A 23,800-nucleotide genomic window follows, 5' to 3' on the forward strand; every position below is an offset into this window, starting at 1 on the left:
GCATTACTGTCAACTAGGGCGACTGTACACTCCCGAGTAGGGCTTAGCCCCTATGAAATAGTGTTCGGCCGTCCTGCGAATGTGTGGGGGGTTCCTAGGCCAGGTGTGTTCTGTGATCTTGAGTACCCAATGTTGATCGATTACCTTCATGACTTGACTGCTAAACTGAGGTTAATTCACCAACAGGTTTACGACGCACTGCCGACGCAGACGGAGGGTCCAGGCCACCAGCTCCAGCCCGGAGATTGGGTGGTGACGCGGAACTTTTCGCGCAAGAATAACTTGGACCCGAGGTTTACTGGACCCTACCAGGTTCTCCTTGCCACAAGGACTGCTGTTCGTCTCGAGGGACGGAAGAATTGGGTGCACGCCACCCATACCAAAAAGGTCCCTATTCCTTTGCCGGCAGACCCGTGGGTGAGGAGAGGCATTGCATCAACTGAAACCGAAGGATTGCTGGCGTTTGTACCCTTCAGTGACGCACAGCCTGTTGGAGAATCCTCAGCGCAGCAGAAAGACACTGTTGAACAATTGTCATCAAAAGACTCAAGACCAGAACACTCAACTGATCAACAGGACGCTGTCTCTTCAACGGATCCTTTGTTCGACGAGCAGACACGTCCTAGGAAAACCCGATACTTTTTGCGATCTAGCACTAAAGACTAATAAAAGATCCTGCTTTGCTGTATTGACAACTGCATTATCCCGTTTTCCGTGATCAATATCGAACATTCATATTATTGTGATTATTCCTGTGTATATACATTGAGTTTCATTCCTTATACCTTTTGCTTCCACAGCCGAGAGACATTGTTTTTTGCATATATATATATATTGTGCATTAAAGGCCGTAGGGCCGCGCGCGTACTTCCTTCTGGATAGTAGGTCTTGACGCTAGGTTAAAGACCGTCGGTTCCTGGGAACTCCTAGGGATTGACTATTGCTACACAGAACGAAGTGCGTCAAGAAACGTTGCGGACGGTCGTAGGGAATGGCATTTTCGAAGCTGATGGACTTGGAGGAAGCTCAGATACAAAGATTCAAGCTGCAACAACTTAGTCGTGCGAAATGTTTTATATTCCAAGTGTTTATGTTATTCTTGACTGTTTCTGCATTCTTGGCGGGTGGGGTGTATTATATGATCTCTGGTTTTCTATCTCCTGTGTTACCTACTCCTACACCTGATCCTAAACTTACTACTATTGCTTCTCCCCATTCTTTTCATGTCTTACCCGAACACGAGCAGGCTAGACGTGCAGAATTCCGCAATAATTCCTTTATTCAGCTCCTTCATCAGCATCAGTTAGTGGTTAACACTACTAATTGTTGGGTGTGTGGGTTGATGCCACATACTACGGATAAGGGAATTCCATATCTGGTGTTACCGTATTGCTCCCAAGGGTCTGCTCGAGCATTTCAAACAATGTTTTGAAGCGCACTAGGTTTCCACCCCATTCGAGAACCACGTTCCCCCTACTCTGGTCCTACCTCGTATAAAAAACCTTTGTCAATAGCAATAGAGGACTTAGACAGCGATATCTATGATCCCTCGCTTATTCCCGAAGAAGAGGTACAAGCTTACAGGGTCCTGAGTAGAGGCGAGTATAGTGTGTTCACGAGTGAAAAGCAGCTTAAAAGCTCACCTCCGATATGGGTCGTACCCCACATTGGTAATTTTTGTCTGATGGGTCGTGGCCGAAGATCGAAAGCCCGACTTGGAGAGAGTGCTTGCACTGAAAATTACATTCTGCCGATGGTCTCGTCCCCTGTGTTTCTGGCTGCCAAGGGTACATACTTTATCTCAAAAATCAAGAAAGACTAGCTAGGTTTTTTATAGGGAAGACTCAATAGAGTACGTGTGTCAAGGAAAACCAGTAGGTTTTTTGAAAGCCCTCACCCACCAACCTAGTTGGTGGCATGCTTCATCATCGGGCCCACCACAGTGGCACCTAACGTGCCCCGGGTGTGCTTCGACGCCAGATTACTGCGGAGCTGGTATATTTACTGAGTGTGCAGTGTGGTGAGTGTGAAGGTGAAGATTAAAAAGCCATACAAAAATCCCAGTACCCGAGGGTAAAAAACTATTTTAATAAACTGGGTCTCTGTTGGCATATTAAAAGGCAGACGGACACGGTGGAGTATGGATTATGACCTCCAGTGTCCTGTGTGGTCTACATGTTTCAGCCTGGCCTTTCTTAATTTAAACAGGCTTTCCTCAGGACCAAGTGAGTATGTGTGAAGTTAAAAAGGTTAATTTACAGTGAGTGTTTTTTGTTTTTATGTGTAGCACGCAGTAAGGTGCTATATGGGTGAGAAGGGGATTCCCTCTCGCTTTGCTACATATAACATAAAGGGGAGACAGACAGACGTACAGGGTAGAGTCATATTAGCATATTATTGCAAAAAACAGTCGTCATTCCACCGTCTTATAAGGTGAGTGAGCGAACTATGCATGGCTAAAGTGTGGTCTTGTCAGTGGCAAGACTCATGTGATAGTTATCTAGAAGCCGGTTGTTGTGGTGAGCTAGAAAACGGGAATACCAATGTGAGGTTCAGGTAAGTGAAAGAAAATTATCCTCACACAGTATTTTGCTGTTCAAAGCCTCCTTGGGTCGCCTGGCAGAGAAAAAGACCCTAAAAGAAGGTAGTATTGGTTTATAAAAATATCCGACCTGTAAGGGAAGACCTCAACACCTTACCCCAACAGTAGCTGTAGTGCGCAGCCTCATTACTCACGAAACTGTCGATCTGGTTCCTCCTTGGACCTGTCGTCCTTCTGCGGCGCCCGGTTGTGAAAGGAGGGGCCGGCCGAGCATGTTTATAAAGCCTCCGTGATTGCCTGCACCTGGGTGAGGATAGAGATAGAGGGAGGGGTGCTCTTGCGCGAAAAGCGCCATGTCATCTATGGACTGCGCATGCTCAGGGGGTTAGTGGTTCCTATTCTGCGCGCGAGCCTTTGGTTATGGTGCTCCGCGCATGCGCGGGGGAGCAAAAGGCTGTGTACAGTTGCCGCGCATGTGTAGAAGAGCGTAGGAGCGCTCGCTGTTTACCAAGGACGCGCTTGGGGGCATAAAAGTATATTATTACTCATGGAGAAAATAATATTATTGCTCATGGAGGAAATAATATAGTACAGACGTGCTGGGTAAGAATTTAGGATGGGAGGAATAGTTTGTTGGTAGCTCAGGGTGAGACGGATTGGGTTAATGCACAGCATTGTTAAGAGAAGAAAAGGAAACATCATACATCATACATCAGGTGGTGAGGGAATTCCACGGTATGGAGTCGTTCAACCCCCCAGTATGAGTGGATAGACGGTAAATCCACCGTTGTTCTTGTTGGAGGAGATATCTTTCATTATTTGCAGTTATGGCAAATTGTTCAATCACAGTCCAAGTGAAGTCATTTGGGGTGTGATTGTGGGACAAGAAGTGTTCTGTAAGTTTACTTATATTTTTGCCACAACGGATGGTACTACGGTGTTCCGTCATTCTTGTCCGTACTTTGCGGGTGGTCATCCCCACATACCGTAGGCCGCATCTACATGTCATAAGGTACACCAGGTTTGATGAATTACAGTTAGTGAACTGACGTTGTGTCCATATTCTGCCTGGTTCTAAATCCAGGGTTTTGGATGAGGATGTGAGGTGGCATACACTACAATTATTGCACGGCTGGTGTCCTGTAAGTTTTGGTAAGCCCCAGGCATTGAGGACAGTGTTGTCTTTAGTGGTTTGGTTGGGCCTGGGTCTGGTGTGTACTAGGGAGTCTTTCAGATTCTTCGCCCTTTTATATGCGAATCTGGGTTTTTCCCAGTTTCAGTTGCCCGAATTAATAATCTTCCAGTTCCTGTTGATTATGCTGGAAACCTGGTTGGATACGGTATTGTAAGTGGTGACGCATGTCAGAGTAGGTTCCTCAGGAGGCCTTGTTGTTGCCTCAAGTAGCGCCTCCCTATTTTGGTTTCGCGCCCTCTTGCAGGTGGTGTTCAGGATCCTTGTGGGGTATCCCCTGTCTTCCAGTTTATGGACTAGGCTGGCTGATTGTTGTTTGAAATCCTGGATTCGGCTGCAATTGCGTCTGAGTCGCAAAAACTGACCATAAGGGAGATTTTCCAGTAGAGGTCTAGGGTGGAAGCTGTCAAACCTCAGAAGGGAATTCCTTGATGTAGGTTTGTGGTAGGTCGTAGTTGTCAGGCCATCCATGTCTGCTTTGATGTTAAGGTCCAGGAAGGCCAATTCCGAGGCACTACTCGTGCAGGTAAATCTCAGGTAGTTGTCGCAGGTGTTGATCCACACGAGGAATTGATCCAGGGATTCCTGGTTCCCTTCCCAGATAACCAGGATGTCGTCGATATAGCGACGCCACATGCTGATGTTAGCTGCGTAGGGATTGTTCACAGATTGTATGTGTGTTTTTTCAAAATGGGCTACATAAAGACCAGCTATGCTGGGAGCGAAAACGCTCCCCATGCTCGTCCCATTGGTCTGTAGGTACAGCTTGCCCTCATACTCGAAGTAGTTGTCCTTTAATGCGAGGGTGGCACATTCCATTATGAAGCTGCGTGGAGTGTGATGGTTCCAGGCAGTTCCCATTAGGACTTCCTCCAGTACTTTCAGTGTTGCGTCCTGCGGTAGACTAGTGTATAGGCTCTCAATGTCTAATCCGACAAGGAGTTGGGTTTCTGGGTTGTAGTTGACTTCTTTAATCACATTGAGAAGATGTTTCGTGTCCTTAATGTACGATGGTGTAAGTTGCACTAGTGGGTTTAGGAAGAAATTGCAGAAGCGTGACAGGGGCTCTAAGAGTGATTGATTTCCTGACACAATTGGTCTTCCCGGTGGTGGGGTTACCCCTTTATGTACCTTTGGTAGGGTGTAGAAATATGGGGTTTTAGTATTTTTGCTGCACAGATAGTCAGCCTCCTGTTTGGAGATATGTTCGGCATCTCGGGCATTTTTTACCAAGGTCAAGGTCTCAATGTGATTAAAGAAGTCAACTACAACCCAGAAACCCAACTCCTTGTCGGATTAGACATTGAGAGCCTATACACTAGTCTACCGCAGGACGCAACACTGAAAGTACTGGAGGAAGTCCTAATGGGAACTGCCTGGAACCATCACACTCCACGCAGCTTCATAATGGAATGTGCCACCCTCGCATTAAAGGACAACTACTTCGAGTATGAGGGCAAGCTGTACCTACAGACCAATGGGACGAGCATGGGGAGCGTTTTCGCTCCCAGCATAGCTGGTCTTTATGTAGCCCATTTTGAAAAAACACACATACAATCTGTGAACAATCCCTACGCAGCTAACATCAGCATGTGGCGTCGCTATATCGACGACATCCTGGTTATCTGGGAAGGGAACCAGGAATCCCTGGATCAATTCCTCGTGTGGATCAACACCTGCGACAACTACCTGAGATTTACCTGCACGAGTAGTGCCTCGGAATTGGCCTTCCTGGACCTTAACATCAAAGCAGACATGGATGGCCTGACAACTACGACCTACCACAAACCTACATCAAGGAATTCCCTTCTGAGGTTTGACAGCTTCCACCCTAGACCTCTACGGGAAAATCTCCCTTATGGTCAGTTTTTGCGACTCAGACGCAATTGCAGCCGAATCCAGGATTTCAAACAACAATCAGCCAGCCTAGTCCATAAACTGGAAGACAGGGGATACCCCACAAGGATCCTGAACACCACCTGCAAGAGGGCGCGAAACCAAAATAGGGAGGCGCTACTTGAGGCAACAACAAGGCCTCCTGAGGAACCTACTCTGACATGCGTCACCACTTACAATACCGTATCCAACCAGGTTTCCAGCATAATCAACAGGAACTGGAAGATTATTAATTCGGGCAACCGAAACTGGGAAAAACCCAGATTCGCATATAAAAGGGCGAAGAATCTGAAAGACTCCCTAGTACACACCAGACCCAGGCCCAACCAAACCACTAAAGACAACACTGTCCTCAATGCCTGGGGCTTACCAAAACTTACAGGACACCAGCCGTGCAATAATTGTAGTGTATGCCACCTCACATCCTCATCCAAAACCCTGGATTTAGAACCAGGCAGAATATGGACACAACGTCAGTTCACTAACTGTAATTCATCAAACCTGGTGTACCTTATGACATGTAGATGCGGCCTACGGTATGTGGGGATGACCACCCGCAAAGTACGGACAAGAATGACGGAACACCGTAGTACCATCCGTTGTGGCAAAAATATAAGTAAACTTACAGAACACTTCTTGTCCCACAATCACACCCCAAATGACTTCACTTGGACTGTGATTGAACAATTTGCCATAACTGCAAATAATGAAAGATATCTCCTCCAACAAGAACAACGGTGGATTTACCGTCTATCCACTCATACTGGGGGGTTGAACGACTCCATACCGTGGAATTCCCTCACCACCTGATGTATGATGTATGATGTTTCCTTTTCTTCTCTTAACAATGCTGTGCATTAACCCAATCCGTCTCACCCTGAGCTACCAACAAACTATTCCTCCCATCCTAAATTCTTACCCAGCACGTCTGTACTATATTATTTCCTCCATGAGCAATAATATTATTTTCTCCATGAGTAATAATATACTTTTATGCCCCCAAGCGCGTCCTTGGTAAACAGCGAGCGCTCCTACGCTCTTCTACACATGCGCGGCAACTGTACACAGCCTTTTGCTCCCCCGCGCATGCGCGGAGCACCATAACCAAAGGCTTGCGCGCAGAATAGGAACCACTAACCCCCTGAGCATGCGCAGTCCATAGATGACATGGCGCTTTTCGCGCAAGAGCACCCCTCCCTCTATCTCTATCCTCACCCAGGTGCAGGCAATCACGGAGGCTTTATAAACATGCTCGGCCGGCCCCTCCTTTCACAACCGGGCGCCGCAGAAGGACGACAGGTCCAAGGAGGAACCAGATCGACAGTTTCGTGAGTAATGAGGCTGCGCACTACAGCTACTGTTGGGGTAAGGTGTTGAGGTCTTCCCTTACAGGTCGGATATTTTTATAAACCAATACTACCTTCTTTTAGGGTCTTTTTCTCTGCCAGGCGACCCAAGGAGGCTTTGAACAGCAAAATACTGTGTGAGGATAATTTTCTTTCACTTACCTGAACCTCACATTGGTATTCCCGTTTTCTAGCTCACCACAACAACCGGCTTCTAGATAACTATCACATGAGTCTTGCCACTGACAAGACCACACTTTAGCCATGCATAGTTCGCTCACTCACCTTATAAGACGGTGGAATGACGACTGTTTTTTGCAATAATATGCTAATATGACTCTACCCTGTACGTCTGTCTGTCTCCCCTTTATGTTATATGTAGCAAAGCGAGAGGGAATCCCCTTCTCACCCATATAGCACCTTAGTGCGTGCTACACATAAAAACAAAAAACACTCACTGTAAATGAACCTTTTTAACTTCACACATACTCACTTGGTCCTGAGGAAAGCCTGTTTAAATTAAGAAAGGCCAGGCTGAAACATGTAGACCACACAGGACACTGGAGGTCATAATCCATACTCCACCGTGTCCGTCTGCCTTTTAATATGCCAACAGAGACCCAGTTTATTAAAATAGTTTTTTACCCTCGGGTACTGGGATTTTTGTATGGCTTTTTAATCTTCACCTTCACACTCACCACACTGCACACTCAGTAAATATACCAGCTCCGCAGTAATCTGGCGTCGAAGCACACCCGGGGCACGTTAGGTGCCACTGTGGTGGGCCCGATGATGAAGCATGCCACCAACTAGGTTGGTGGGTGAGGGCTTTCAAAAAACCTACTGGTTTTCCTTGACACACGTACTCTATTGAGTCTTCCCTATAAAAAACCTAGCTAGTCTTTCTTGATTTTTGATATATAAAAGCGGGGATTCAGACTGGCTTACCTAGTCCTCCCTCTCCCCTTTGATTCAGTGATACATACTTTATCTGCCATGATCGTGCATACGCATGGTTGCCCGCTGACTTCATGGGCTCATGCTTCATTGCAAATCTGTTGCCTCCGACATTCACTGTAGATGCCGATTATCATAAGACTAGAGTTGTGCGAGGCGTAATTAGCGAAGAGGATACTGCCGGTCAAGAGGCAGGAGACTTTTTCAAGGGTTTCCTCCCGTTTTGGGGGCCTATGGTTAATAGTAGGAACCTGAGACAGTTGACTCGAGTGGTAGAATCGACAGCTAATATTACTGCCAGTGCCCTTGGTAATATCACCACAGAACTTCAGGCGGATAGACTTATGACGTTACAAAACCGTATGGTTTTAGATGTCATCTTAGCAGATCGAGGTGGGGTATGTAAGGTGATCCATTCGAGCTGCTGCATTTTCATTCCAGATAATGCTCCGACTGTCTATCAAGCCATCTCTAAGTTGCATAAGATCTCTGAATCCATACACGTGGATGTAGGGGATTGGACGCTACTTGGGTGGTTTTGGGGCCTAATGTCGACTTGGGGTTGGAAGATTCTGATGATTATCGGAGTTGTCGTGGCGTTCCTGTTCACGTGTTGCCTTTGCGTGCAGTGCGGTCCTGCCTTATGTGGCCTCTGTGCTACAACGTGTATGAGACAGCCGCCTGTTACCAATGGAACTCGGTTGGACAGAGCTATGCTACAGCAACATCTAGATGGTCTGATGAATATCGAGTATGATTCCGACTAGTGCTTGCCTACATGAGGGCAAAAGGAGCGTCTGAGGTTCCGTGACAATTGTAAGTGGTGCTTTCGACTCGCACAAATATAGTCGAGTCTGGTATCTATGAACCGCAAATGACGAGTTTAGTGGGTGTACGCAGTTCCGTTGTGCTAACCTAAACCGTTCGTCTGTTACGTGGGTATTTCTATCTGTACCCACGGGTTCCATCTTAGATACGGCATCCATTTTGTCTCTTGCCCTCAAGTAGCCAGCGAACGGACGTTGTCCGCTTCGCGACCCTGGGACTCCCAAGATATTTGCGGAAGACACATGTCCTTTGTAAGTGTCTTTATGATGAGGGGGATGCTACTGTAAGGCAGATGGCGCCGCTCGAGGCTCATCTTGCCGCACGGACTTATTGTCTCAGCCGTGCATCTCATTAGGCACGTCCCTTTGATGCCTGTATCTCGTGTTTCTTGATACCTCCCCTTTTACACCCTTTCCGATCTCCCCACTGTTTCCCTCTTCCTCTCCACCTGTCCTTGTTCCTATTTCGATCTGTTTTACCACTGATTGGAATGTGCTAATGGTGGGAAGATGGGTTTTTATAGTTGGGAACCGCCAAATGTTTCCGCACTTATGTCCCGGACCTTGTGCGTTTCAAAGTGACCAAAGCGACCCCTCTGGGGGATAATTATGGGAACCGGGTCATAAACTTTTGTGTTCAGTGTAACTCTATGGGAAATTGTGTATAAAAGGAGCGATCCACAGAACCAATTTGAAGCAGTCTCCCCAAGTTGCACGAGTTGTACTTGTCGTGATTTCTGTGTTCCCTGCAGCAAATAAACCTTGAATCTTTGACGTCGAAGGAAGTGTCCCGTGTCTCTGTGATTCGTACGCCGGAGCAGGTTACCCACGAAGGTTTCAGGTGTTGTGCCCTGGCACCGCTGGGTTCTAAATAACCCAGTCCTTCAAGGTCCCCCACCAAAGTCATGATGAAAAATCTGGGAGTAAAGTACGATGCTGAACAAACCCTCAGTCCTCAGAATAATGCCACTTTAGGCAGAATTTTCCACTACTCCTTCGCACACAGAATTGCCTTGATAATCAAAATGTACTAAAAACTCGTTTGGTAAAAGTAGTCACAATTTTCACAACGACTTTTACAGAATACATTTTTATATTGTGAACCAACCTATGAACGAATAAGTCACCTCACAAAATACAGAATCGTAGTGGGTAGAAATGTGACCTACCTGGGTATTCTCTAATGGGGTTGATCACATATTGCATACCGCTACAACTGGCTACAATCACAGATGGTTGCCTGCTGGGGTCAGCATACCTCCATATCTGTGACTGATTTTAAGTAAAGCATTTTTTTTATGTACCAATTTTTTTATAAAAAGTTTAATACACTTTTTTCAGGAGCAGACATTGGTCCGATGGATCCTTGCCAGTTCCTAACAAGCATTGGCATAGCCAATAGGTCTCGCCTTTGGGACCTTATAAGTGTTTAGCCATGCTACAGTTAATGTTGTTGCAGTAAGGATATTGTGCTGCATAACTAAATACTTATAAGGTCCCAAAGGCGAGACCTATTGGCTATGCCAATGCTTGTTCAGAGTAGGAAGAGGTGGAGGTTGCAGTCCTTTACAGCCACATGAACTTGAAAAGCAAATGAACTTCCAATAACCTTTCTTCATTTTGTTTTTCTATAAAGACAGTTTCTTTATTTTAGGAGAGGTTGGTGGTTGTGTATCATATGGTATACACACTATTCCATAGGCAGAACGCTATTGACTGAGTGGTGAGAAGAGAGAGGAACCAGTCAATAGATTTTAATAACTGAACAACCGTAATGTCTTTTCAAAATGGGGTTTGTAATCGAGATCAGGCCATACACAGATACCCTAGCATACTCAGAAAGCCCAATACAAAATGTCAGTAGAAGTTCGGTGCGAAAAAACGACAACAGCACCGTTTATAATTGTAAAACCTAATCGGGGAACAGGATGTGAGGAGTGCAGGCAGGGGACGGCAGGATGAGTGTGGGACGGTCAGGACACGCTCCTCCTCCTCGCCTCTCTGTTAAAAATGCTAGAGCGCAGTTCTTAGTTCTGCCGCTAGATGGCAATAGTTGCTAAAACTTTGAATGAAATACCACCAGGGCCGGACTGGCAGTAGCGGGCACCGGGCAATCCCCCGGTGCGCTGCACGGGTGGGGGGCCGGGTTTGGGATCCTGGGGGCCGTTTTTGTTACAGGGCCAGCACTGAATACCACTAACAAAATATGAAATGGAATTTCCATGAGCGATAACATAAGGCTGTCGAAATCACTAGCAACTCTATAAATACTTTACTCTCCCCTGAAGCCACTCATTTACAGGAGCGAGAAGAGGGATACCAATTCAACTTCGACTCAACGACCTAACAACGAAGATCTCAAAACACAAGCAGACTTTCTTCATTTGTTATTCTGGGCTATATCTACTCCCACTAGTTTGGGAGTCTGCGAGCACTGTAAGAAACTCAGTTACAACTGTAGGGGAGAGCACCGAGAATAGATAAGGTTAGGAAAAATCTTAAAAATAACAATAATTTAAAACAAGCATTGGCCGCGCGGCAGTAATAGTAAAGCTGTGCGGCCGTGAAAGAGAAAGTAATCGTGATTACGATCGCTGTAAAAGCGAAAGTGATCGCGATGACGCGTTAAAGCCGCAAGGGATGCGCGCGCAGCAGCGAGCGTGCTTGTGCGCATTCTAGCAAGCTGGTGGCCGCGTTGGGAGCACTTCCCAAAGCTGCTACTAAATGTTTCTCCGAGCAGAGCATGAGCGCTGACTCAGCGAGACCTAAAAAAATGCTGTTAACATTCACAAAGGAGAAGGTGTCCCTCTTCCAATTTGCCAATGGTTAGCCACTGCCTTTGAGGCAGTTGTAATTTTTTGCGACCAGATTTCGGTTGCAAAACATTAATACATAACACAAGGAAGTGGTATTTGGAAGGGACACCTTTAACATGCCCCTTCCAAATAGCAATTTTAAATTGTTTCTTAAACCGATTTAACGATTCGAAAACCCTTTCCCGAATCCTTAAATGGGTTTAGTACATTTAAAAAAGGGTTTTAATGCTTGCAAACTGTCTAATTTACAAAATCAGAGGGTTTGTGAGAGCTAAAACCCTTTGTGCATAAAGCCCAGTGTGTCTACTTGTGATTACTGCGACGCAGAATAAATCCTCCTAAAAACTTCAAATGATACGGAATGAGGGTCCCAGAAACCACTAAAAGTTGAAGAGCTCTGCCCACATTTTTCCTGGTTAGGCTGCTCTACCTTGGCTACCAGCAGCAGAGTGCATTACATTTAAATCTGTATGCTTGTTCCACAAATCAGTTTTGGTAGCAGAATTTACCAACCAAAATTGTTTTAAATGTTTCAAACTTACCACCCTGCTGTGTTCAAGCTCGTCTGTTGATCCAAAGCTCCCAACCTTCAGGAAATTTCATAATGTGGTGTAGTCTTCTAGGTAGCAAGAACCAGGCATTATCGTGACGATGCTCTTAGCCATGTTATCCACCGTCCATTGGATGTTATGTTATGTTATGTTATGAGAATTTGTATAGCGCGCGGCTGCCCCAGCCAAGGGGCGTCCCGGCGCTGCGAACTGACCAGAGTGCAAAATGAAGGTGCACAAAGAGAACGGATTATTGGAAAAGATGGGTTTTGATGGCTTTCCTAAAGGCTAAAAGATCATGCATCCCCCGTATGGTTACAGGCAGGCTGTTCCATAGCTTGGCAACAAGGAGGCTGAAAGAGCGTCCCCCAACTCTAGCAAGTCTGGTGCGTGGGATGGTCACTAGATGTTGTCCCTCTGAGCGGAGAGATCTGCTGGGTGTATACTCAGACAGGAGGGGGCTCAGCAGTGGGGGGGAGGCGGTTTTAAGGATCTTGAAGGCTAAACATAGAGCCTTAAACTGGATCCTTCTTCCCACCGGGAGCCAATGCAGTTTCCTTAAAGTTCCTGAAACAGAAGAGTGGCGAGGTAGGCCGACCAGAGCTCTGGCAGCCGCATTCTGGACTCTCTGCAGTCTGGTGGTTTCGGCCAGGTTCGCTCCCAAAAGGAGAGAGCTGGCATAGTCCAGTCTTGCAAGGATCGTCGCCTGGACGATGAGCTGGCGGGTGCGGCAGTCAAAGAACTTCAGGATGGGCCTGATGTTGCGTAAAATGCCGAAGCACGTGGCGGCCACTTTCTTGGTGTGGATGGTGTATTTTAGAGCCGAGTCGATAACATGGCTAAGAACTGCTCTGGCAGGCGTTAGCTTTTGGAGATAATCGCGCTTAGTGCGATTATTTCCAAAAGTTGGTAATAGGTGATAGCGATGTTAGCGACTGTTTCCAGTCGCTAACATCTTGGCACGCCCACTTTGCATGTCATTAGCGATAATTATCGCTGACATGCATAGCGGGCCCCTAAATGCCCCCTATCGCCTATTAGCTGTCGCTAACTGGTGTTAGCGACAGCTAGGTAATAGGGCGATAAAATTATCGCCGCTTTAGCGAGAAAAATTCCCGCTAAAGCGGCGATAAGGCCCTTGGTAATATGCCCCAAAGTGTCCTACTAATTTAGTTTGCGCTATGGACAGTTGCGTTCCTTGAGAAATGTTGTAGTATTTTTCTCAGACTGTGCGACAAACACTCAAGAGAAGCAAATGTGCAGCTCTAGATGTAAAATTCTGCACCCTCTGTGCCACAAGACGTGGAAGCCTAAAGGGTTGGTGAACACAGGGGAGTTGCACATAAATACAGGCTTTGAATTTGCGTAAATATTGCGCTGCAAAAATGATCCGCCTGTTTGCTGCCCGCATTCGAGAAGCAAGGAATGTGAAAGGACGCTTTATGAAACTGAACATTACTTACCCATGCAAGTTCTACCATGAAAGTAAAGTAATACGCTCCCTGGAACACAAAGAAACATGATTGCAGAGACACGTTTAAGTCTAACATGAAAACATTCCCTAAAAAATGGAAGTGAGAGTGTTTTTTGTTTGTTTGTTGTTCTAATCCACGCATACCTAAAACTAGCGCTGGCAGGGCGCTCATTGCTCAGTGAGTGATGGTTTACATCCTGTTGCCTGGAACCCACGGGGGCTGAAAGGAAGAATTGCGCCATTACCGGGTTGACTGCCTTAATAAAATCAATAAAATGCACTAATGGGCGGCAATCTTAGCGCTGTACCTCATTAATGTTTGTGCGGTGACCCTCCGCGCGACAGTTCAGCGCTGAGTTACTGGGTTTAAGTCACGTACAGGCAGTGGGGCAGGGGGAGGGGGGTATCATGTATACACGGGAAGAGAGAAAATCTGTGCTCGTCTCTGAAACCACTGTTGGGTGGTCGAGTTTTAGCTGCAGATGCACCCCAGTTTCATCACTTTTAGAAGTTAGTGAAAGAATCACGTGATAGGCGATTACTGTGGCACACTATAGTAAATCATTTAAGAACATTGGAATATTGGGAACTCTGTTGAAAACAATGAAGTGCTCCGGGCTTATAATGGCTGGTATGAGCCTGGAGCTCCAACATTCCAATGTTTCTTTGTTCACAGCTGGGGCTGTAAAAAAAAGGCTTCAGGGAGCCTGAGGGGATTTCAATCCCCTCGCGCTCCCTGAAGCCTTTGTTTTATTTGTTAGAACTTCTGCCCTCTAGTGGCAGAATGTTCTAATAGCCTTATAGCCCTTCGTAGCTGGGCTATAGTGGCTATTAAAGGCCCACTCTCTTGTAAAAGGCCCTCGCCTTCGGCTTGGGCCATTAACGTGGAGCGGGCCTTTAATAGCCGCTATAGCCCGCTACGGCAGGCTATAAGGCTATAGTAATTGCATTTATATAGCGCTTACTACCCCAGACGAGGCGTGGAAGCGCGTAGCCCGATGCCCAACAGAACCATTAGACAACACATATCACATCGTCCAAGGCAGCTCCGATTTGCCACATCATCAGCTAATGCCTTTCACCACGGAATGACACCAGTGGCTTTGCAAGGGTGCAATTGCCTCCAAAGTATTCAAGAAAAATTAAAAAGCACTGGCCTCCTGAAGCTGCTGTAGAGTAATGCAGCACAGGGGAAGGAGGGGTTTAGAGCGGGAGGGGCTTTTTCAGGAGGTATTTATTTTTTTATTTATGCACAACGGCAAAACAGAATTTAAATAAACAAACCTTATGAAACCAGCCCTCACACATAATATTTTTAAAAAGCGGTCTTTGGTATTGCGGATATGTATGTATTTCAAAATGAATTCATAAATCAAGGTGCATATGCAAATGAATCTCTTACCTGACTCCAAGACGAGCCTTGTACGTCCTCTGACTCATACGCTCTTTGTTTTACAAGTTGCGGGTGCCGTGCTGCAACATAACGCGCAGCGTCCGGGGGTCTTTAAAGAAAATATATTTTGGCCTGAGCAGCTGTATTAGCGCTGCCGCCATTCTTGAAGCAAAAAACATAAGTTAAAGCGCTGCCATACTGCTTTAAAAAAAAGCAGTTGCAGGAAAGCATGTTTTGCGTTGTAATCGGAGAAAGACATTTAACAACACTGTCCTCACAGATTGTAAATAAAACATACCGAGTAACAACACATGTAAGAGGGTCAGTCCTCATGGGAGGTACAACAAGAGTAAAGGAGGTACTAAGGAGGGACTACTGGGCCTATTGACCAATAAAAAGCCACCATTTACAAAGGACAGTAACAGGAGGCAATTTAAAAAGATGCACCGAAAGTGGGCGGAGTTTAAAGACCATATCCTGAATACAGCATGTCTCAAAGAGACAGTGCAAGCACTGCCTATGCAAGATCTACATATGAGGAAGGAAACATTTCTGAATTCAAGTTTCTGCAGAATGCAAAGGTCAATGAATGTTCATTTATTATTTCAAGCGTAATGCTCCCATTTCATTCAGCCAAAGATCACACAATGCGGTCAAGTAAGAAGGCAGAGTGTAGGGAATTTTGGGGACCGAGTTGAAGTGAAATTTCGTTATCTATTCCCACCTGGCACTGGCAATTAATGTCTATATGTATTTGTATAGCAATAGCTATCTGCTTTGTGTATCACAGTACTTGAGAACCAAGTGCCTCTATAGAAGATTTGTGCCTTGAGCAGGCATCTCACTTTGGCTAAACCTGGCTCCTGGGCGTAGCTTGAACCACAAACCACTGCTTCCCTTTAAACGATTATTGGAATGGAAGAATCAGTTGTAAGAGCTTCTGATCGTGTTCTAAATGCAAGGAATTTGCCAAGCCCATTATTGGACCAAAGATAATCAACTTGTGTTAAAAGAGTCGAGTAATAGAATACTTTTTCAATTATGTAGCTGAAATAAACAGCTTTTAAGATGTAAAGGCATGTATAGTTTTTTCTCAAGGTCCTCCTTGAGGTGTTCGATCACATTATAACATTTTTAATATAGTCCTGCAAAAATATTGCCTCCAGAATATCGACTACAACTATATCATCAAAGTCAGTATATCCTGGTATGTAAAGATTTACTGTTTTTAACTGCACATCTACGTACATTGCTAAAGATGTAGAGTTAGGAATGGTAAATCTATTCTTACCTATATATAAACTTAGCTGTATTGTGATATAAAACCCTCCAAGGGCAGTCAGTAACTACAGCAAAATGTGTGTGGTTTCCACTGGTGTCCCAAGGCCTAAGATACAACTGCACCCCCAATGGAATTACCAAGGGCTGCTCTAGGCATATTTGAGCAAATGATAATAAGTTGAGACAACAATCTAACATAATGAAAATCAATGCCCACGCAGCGCTATATTATAAAAAACAAAAACAGGTCTTTATACTGATACTTACATCCTGAAATAGTAAAGGAGTATGAATGAAGCATATCACAGAATTATAGAAGGCTGTAAACAACTTGTGGGGCTGAGCTAGAACCTCGCAGACAGGTTTCTGCTTGGCTTTCATAATTTAGTCAATTGATTTCATGTTCCAGGGAGGGATTTACAAAGTGTCTCATAGAACATTCTATCTTTGAGTTCAGTGAAGGTATATCAGAAGACCTTAGCTAATACTGCAGAGCCTACGACAAACCAAATAAACGCAACACACAAAAGTGAACTGGGTTTTTCAACTCAAGCTGGGAATAAGTGCTGGTTGGCAAAAGGAAAGCTGGACAGCATCTTTGATCGCTGAGGCATTCAGTGTACTGGGGCATCCGGGCTCTGGGACTGATTATAACCGTGCACAGATCAAGAAACTAATTGTGGCTCCAACTGGTTAACACAAGGTGCCAGAGGATCCCAGAAAACATAATGGAATCTTGTGATGACAACAACAGGTGTAAAAAAATCTGGTTATTCATAATAAGGTACAGTAGCCACTATAATTGTAAACTTTAATTGTTACAGGGCACATCTTTAGACTGTTTGAAGATCTTAAGTCATACAAGGGTGAAACCATTACAAGGCCACCGAGCCTCAAGCCAATGTGGCTGCTCTAAAGATAAGGAGGCTTAAATGGCCTTAACCCTGATGCAGAGACAACCATCAGGAGTCCCACGCAATGTATCCTCACAGAGGACACTGTTCACACTGTCTTCTTTAACTGCAGCGTGACTATAGTATGTCAAAACGGCCATGTTTTCTGCCTTTTTAAAAAAACTTCTGCAAAAGCCCATCTTCGAGTTCATATGTAACGTGCCACTGAACCCCCAGGCAAGGATTTATAAATTGTGCATGGTCGACAGAAACTGTGTACTTTAATTTATACTCTCTGAAGGCCATCATCTCTCACACCAGTGAGCTACTAGTGCTGTAGTGAAAATCCGCAGACATGTGACTGATTCTAGAGGTTTATGCATTAGGAAATAAAATGTGGGCTACACCTCACCTAGGGGAACTTGACTCCACAGAATCAATTGGGAAGTGTAGAGGAGATGATAGAATCACCCTCCTGAACTAGACTAGACAAGAACTTGACTCCACCACAGGGGCACATGGATCTCTTGCGTCTTCTTTCTACAGTGATTCATATATTATTTTATTGCAGTTGTCAACGTGGGTTGGGATCTGAGGGCCTTGACGTGCCCATACTTTCACAAAAACATGCCCCTAACTGTATGTTAACAGGCAACCGTCCTAATTCCGACATTTGATATGCCTCTGGACAAGTGGAAGGGGAGAAAGTCTCCTGTGCTGTGAAGCCAGGGATGAGGCAGACAGCTGAACAAGATACAAGCCATCTTGCCAGGGCTCCTGCTGCCTGAAAGAAATGTAAATGTGGGCTAGCGCTTAATCTGCAAATATAAAGGCTGCTTAGAAGCCGGTATTGGCTTTGAATGATGGTCACTTGAAGGGTATTCTCTTTGAGAGGTATTGTAAGGTGACCTGATGAGCTGTGGTGTTCATGCTTTTAATGGACAGTTATAAAACGCTTGCACTAGGTACCATGCATATTAATCAGATCTAGATTTTGGAAGCAATTTTATATCTTAAACACAGGGGCAGACTGGGATCGCAAACCAGCCCTGGCAATTATGTCCATTCAGCCTGGGGCAGGTGAGTGGGGAGGGGGGGCACTGGCAGGAACTCTGCTGCTGCGCGAACGAAGCAGCGCTTGAATCAAACGACTCCGATATAACGAAGCCAGTCTAAAACGCCATTTCACCGGATCAACGACCGTTTTTTTCCGACTCTGCACCACACTTGTTTTGAAGTTCAGAAAATCCATCCTGTGCGAGGCTTCACCATCTACGTAGCCATTGAGTGCTACAGACAGAAACTTCATCCCGTACGAGGCTCCAACATCCATGTAGCCACTGGGTGCCACAGTCAGCTACGGCTCCATCCAGTCCATGTCCTGAGGAGAACCCACAATCCGTCAGTGGTTCGAAACGCGTTGACCCCGAGCCTGTGACAAAGAAGAAGGGGGCAACTAGGGCCAAAAACAATACCACTCTTTCTATCCCTAGTTGTGAAATCCTACTAGCATCTGATCACAGGCTTAGTAAGACAGGCAGGCAGTATTTTCGAACTCTGTTGTCCGCCTGTGTTCTGGTATACAATTTGAAGGACTGGTGCTCATTTAAAAATTACTGTCATGTATTGTATGAATTCATTTTTTGTAAAATGTTTGGTTTGGTGTCTTTGAAATTCGAGTATTGACCTTGTACATATTGAACACATATATATTGCGCACATTGTTTTCTGAATGCATTCTTGATTGTTTTGATAATTGTGCTTTTGATGACATACAAAAGAATCGAATGAAAAGTCGAATAAAATACAAAAAAATCGAAATATAATAGTTGATCCCTCAGTACTTATAGGCTGAGTGTGATCAAATGATAAAAAAGTAAAACCTGACTGGCTATTTGTTCTGTTTAGTATATTGTCGTGGTCCAAGCTGGTCAGAGACAGGACCCAAACCTCTCTTGTTGCCCTGCGCTGTTCCGTCCATCATGCCCTTTGGTATCGCTTTGTTCGCCCTAAGTCGGCAGGGTATGCCCAGACGTGGGTCCCTTGCTCACTTTGCCACTGGATTCAAGATAGCCTGGCTAATGAGGGTTATGAACCCGAAACTGTTCCCAGGATGCTTGTTTCCGGTCCAGGGAAGACATGGCTTGGCAGTTCGGGCTGGACTGTTCCCATGAGGCACAGGGTCAGACTGATTTCCATATGGTCATGTCTGAACTGGGGTGGTGGAGTGAGCTAAAGAATGATGGGTTAAACCCAGAGCAGTTGACTGGGGTGAGTGTTTGATTTGCTCTAACACTCTGTCCATCATCCCCTTTGATATTGCACTGTTACAAGGCGCCGATTTTGCAGCACTGCTGCAAAACCGGTCCCCAGTAACAAAAAAACGCCCCACACCAGTCTAAACCCGCCCCCACCCTTGCGACCCACCGGGAAAACGCCCGGGGCCAGCTACAGCCAGTCCAGCCCTGCTTAAACGTAAATCTTTTTGAGCAGTGTGTAGTAGCCTATTCACAGTGTTTTCGGTCGCAGGCTGGAACCTCAGAATACTAAAATCACACAAGTCACTATTCTCCACTGCGCCAACCACAACGGAATTATGTGGTGCTCTGGTTACGCACCCGGATATCTGCAGTGATCACATTAACCCATGTAGGTTTCCCAATGTAAAATAATGCATCTCTCACTGATTAGTTTAACTTGCATTTATTTTTCATTTAAGGCATGCGTTGTTTTATATGCACTAACTTGAAGGTGAAAGAGCAATAAAATAGTTACAGAATATTCCCTTCTTTTTAGCCACACCTTTGATTCTGCACTCGTATTCACTGACGGTGATCCCAGTTCTCATACTTGTTTTACTGTACTTCAACTGCTGTACTAAATACACTTCCGACCGAGCCAAAACCTGAAGGCGGAGTTTCCTTACACTAAGAACATCATCAATCCACCCTGAGAAATCGAAAAAAGCTTTTTGTATAGTGTGATGACTTTCATTCTAGGATCATGCCAGATTCAAAGATCATTCCAAGATTCTTGACTTTTTTTAAACTAAGAGACAGAGGGTAAAAATGTAAATGTGAGTGTGAAATGTATGTGCTAATAGACCTCCTTTGGTGCTTATAGACGCTAAATGTTAGGACATGAATAGATTGCACTGAAGCTGGGATGAAACTATACACACTCGGTCTTAATTAACCATAACTTAAGTCGAAGTGTTTGGAGAGAGTGAATTTCAATGTACATTCCCGTTTTCAGAGAATGCCACACATAATTTCGTCAACTAAATTGAAAAGACGTGCTGTTTCTCGCAGAAAAATTGCTGTTTCTTCAGACTTTACCGGATGCTCCCCAGAGTGCTCTAAGATGGCTACCCCTGGGATGAACTAAAATGCCAGCATTTAATTCAAAATGCAAGGGAATCGCTTCTTAAAAGGTCGCCGTGGTCTTTAAGTACAGTAAAAGCCTGGGCTGGTGTACATACATCCGTCATCTTGTCTTTCACTGACAGCGCTCAATAAAGTCAAAGATGTGCGGCCGGGCACGTCCCGCAGCATCAGCTGCACGATGTCTGGGGCTGTGGTAAAACGGCCCTCCCAAGTCCCAGTTCTCCGGCCTCAGACCGCTAATGTCTTAAGACCAGGGCTTTAAGTGGGCCGGGTCTCACCGGTGCTGAGTGCTGAGCACCAGCATTTTTTTAATGGAGACCTCGAAATGGGTCTCTAGCGGGCTCTGTTTTGTGCCCTGGCACAGGCGGTCTGATTTTTTCCCGGACTGCAGTGCTGTACCTCATAGCCAAGGTACACATAGGTTCAATTTTTCCATTATAAGGATTTACAAGAACAAAAAAATGCAAACAGGTGCGAGCAAAAAGTCAGAACGGTTGCACACCTTACTAGGGGCGTAGCTTGGTCAGACAGATGGGGGGTGTAAGCTTCAGATTTCCCAACAATCACAATGACATAATTTGTTAAAATACATTATGAGAAGCAGCACACGGAAGGGGGCTTAAGAGGCAGTGAAAAGAGCGAGGAGTGAGGATTCTTTGGGGTACTTAAAACACAATTGTTTTCAAACTAACCAAGTTTTAAGACAGACTCGAGAAAGAGAGAGAGAGAAAGTGTGTGTGTATGTGTGTTTTTGTCTGTGTGTGCATGTAAAAATCCAGGGTGAAATCTGACAGACATCCCATCATACCCGACTGAAAGCACCTGCACTCAACTATTCACTACAGAATATATGTTTTAGGGGAGTGTTAACTCCCCAAATACCCAGCGGCAGCTCCTCCACTAAGGTGGAGGAGCATCCCCCACTACTTTAACATCAGTGCAGAGGAAATGACAGGCGCCCCCCGAGCCTAGGGGAGGGGTGCCCTTAGTCGCGCTGCGGGATTGAGCTCCCTACAGGGTGGAGAAGGGGGCTGGATGAGGTGACGTCAGGGGGAGGCGCTGAAGGATATTTAAGCCCGTGTACAGGACCTCCAGGATCTTTGTCCCTTTAGACCTCCGGCAAGTTGCAGGGGCGCGCCGTCGATGAGGTGAGGCCCCAGGAGGGGGTTGGATCCATGTGTGCCGAGGGTAGGCGGAAGGGGGGACTGGCCTGCTGGTGGTCCTGGACCCTTCTGCCCTAACCCACAACGTATGGACTGAGTTTAACCGTGGGGAGAATGCCTGAGTGCAGGACCCCGGTGGGCGGGCCAGTGTGCCTTGCGGGCCCTGGTTTTCAAGCAGTGCACTGTTCGCTGTCGCGCGTTGGGGCCTGCTGGCACAATGTGCGCAGCTGAGTGTGGGCTTGGTGGGCAGAGATGGCCAAGTTCAAGTGTATGGCCAAGTTCAAGAGTAATGTGGTGCTTTCTTTCATTACTGCTGCCTTAGACACGTCAAGGCCACTAAAGTGTACGGCCAAGTTCAAGTGTAATGTCGTGCCAAATTGCCTTGCATCCTTCGTCATGTTGATGCTGCTAAAAATGATGCTGTAATAATTTTATATCCAAAAAGGACATGTTACTATCGTGTTGGTCACTGGCGAATTTACTGGTTTGTGAATAAAAGTCTACGCCATGAACAGCACACTCTGATTCTGAGAGTTTTTGGGCCTTGTGGGAGGAGTGAATGTTACATTGTGCGCGCAAAAAATTAAATGATAATACTGGAACGTTATTATTATTTTAATTTTAGTTTTGCGCATGCAGTTGCACTGCAGCAAGGTTAGTGCGGGCTGGGCTCCCGTGACACAGAGGGAGGAGGAGTGGTTGCTGCACCTTACGGGTGCATGACGGTTTGTCCGGCCATCTTGGGCCGGCCAAACCGTCATGTGCATTCTGCATCTTCTCCATCGGCTGTAATGCACAGCCTGGGTGAAGAACATGCAAAGCCTCCCAGTCCCTCTCCGAGCATAACACTTGGGCGCTCAGATCAATCACAACGCTGCTGTAAGGCAGCGTTGTGATTGGCGAGGGGAGCCTGTGTGCTTCCTGTTTTCTGTGTTGGAGGAGAGGCAGTGGATGTCAATCGGCGACCATCAGGAAAGATTTATTTTTTATTTATTTTTTCTAAACTCCTTCCCCCCACCACAGTTCCCTACAGCTGCCCTGGCAAACAGCCCCCCTGAACCTACGCCGCTGCATTTTACACCTAACTTGGAGCAACTTGAATTCTCTGCAGATGAGCACAAAGGTGATCTTTTAGACCATGAGGAGACCTAATCCAAGGCATGTTTAGCATTGTAGGCCCGTTATACCCCTACACTGACCTTAGACCCAAGAGCAAATGACGGTTAGTGTGTATGCACGCTAATTGGGAAATGCGGAAATGACTCACTCAAAATGAGGGCAAATACAGTTCGCACGTGTTATTCCCCATTTGTTGTTCAGATGTATAAATCCGTCCCAAAACTCATAAAACACACATTGTAAAGCTTATCTGCACCAGGAGTTTTTGGACTAATTTCTCTCCAAATAGCTCCCCAAAACGGATTTGCACACATATTCAAAATGTTAAACTAACCTCATCTTCATCATCCTCGTGACTTCTTGTGTTGTGAGTGGCTTTGGGCACATTGGGTTTTACCAGCTTTTTACAAAGTCTTCTTATGAAGATGCCAATGATGAACAATCCAATGTCGGGAGCAAGTAGGCGTACAATGTTCCCAGCGTCCACAAGACTTAGTCTGTAGAGTAGAAGACAGGGATAATTGGGCAGGGAACTCAATGACGCCATTAATGCATCTCACATACCATGATTTTATCAGATTCCATTTTGGGGATGGGGAATTTGACATCAAAAATATTGCGAGAAGAAAAATATAGCTCCAGGAAAGAAACCGGAAAAGATCACCAGTAAGGAAATGAATTGGAGAAGGAGGGTTCAAGCAAAAAGCAAGAGAAAGGTATGAAAAAGTACGTCACATGGCGTATGACTACACAATACACTAACACAAAAAAAGTGACCTTGCCTTATGGTATGCTTTTAGGAACGAGTACAAGAATCATTAATAACACTGCTTTAAAGCAATTTTTCTGAGTAGTAAGGATGGGATAGATGTCCCAAATGCAGGGAAAAGGCATCAAAGGTGAAAAAATAGGATAAATGCGAGTATGCCACTTAATAACAAAAGGCCCAATTCACAAAGCATTT

At 45.6% G+C, this 23,800-nt stretch overlaps 1 protein-coding gene across 1 annotated transcript in view; it reads right to left on the reverse strand.

The window, feature by feature from the left end:
* LOC147706209 (piezo-type mechanosensitive ion channel component 2-like) overlaps window positions 1–23,383 on the reverse strand; it is a 612,835-nt gene extending 589,452 nt beyond the window's left edge. Inside the window, exon 1 of the mRNA XM_086929599.1 lies at window positions 23,171–23,383. Within this exon, the coding sequence (XP_086785725.1) occupies window positions 23,171–23,383 (213 nt within the window). The remainder of the gene's footprint in view (window positions 1–23,170) is intronic.
* Between the last annotated feature and the right edge of the window lie 417 nt (window positions 23,384–23,800).

The sequence above is a fragment of the Lissotriton vulgaris genome, chromosome 7 (genome assembly GCF_964263255.1).
Source record: "Lissotriton vulgaris chromosome 7, aLisVul1.2, whole genome shotgun sequence".
NCBI lineage: Eukaryota > Metazoa > Chordata > Amphibia > Caudata > Salamandridae > Lissotriton > Lissotriton vulgaris.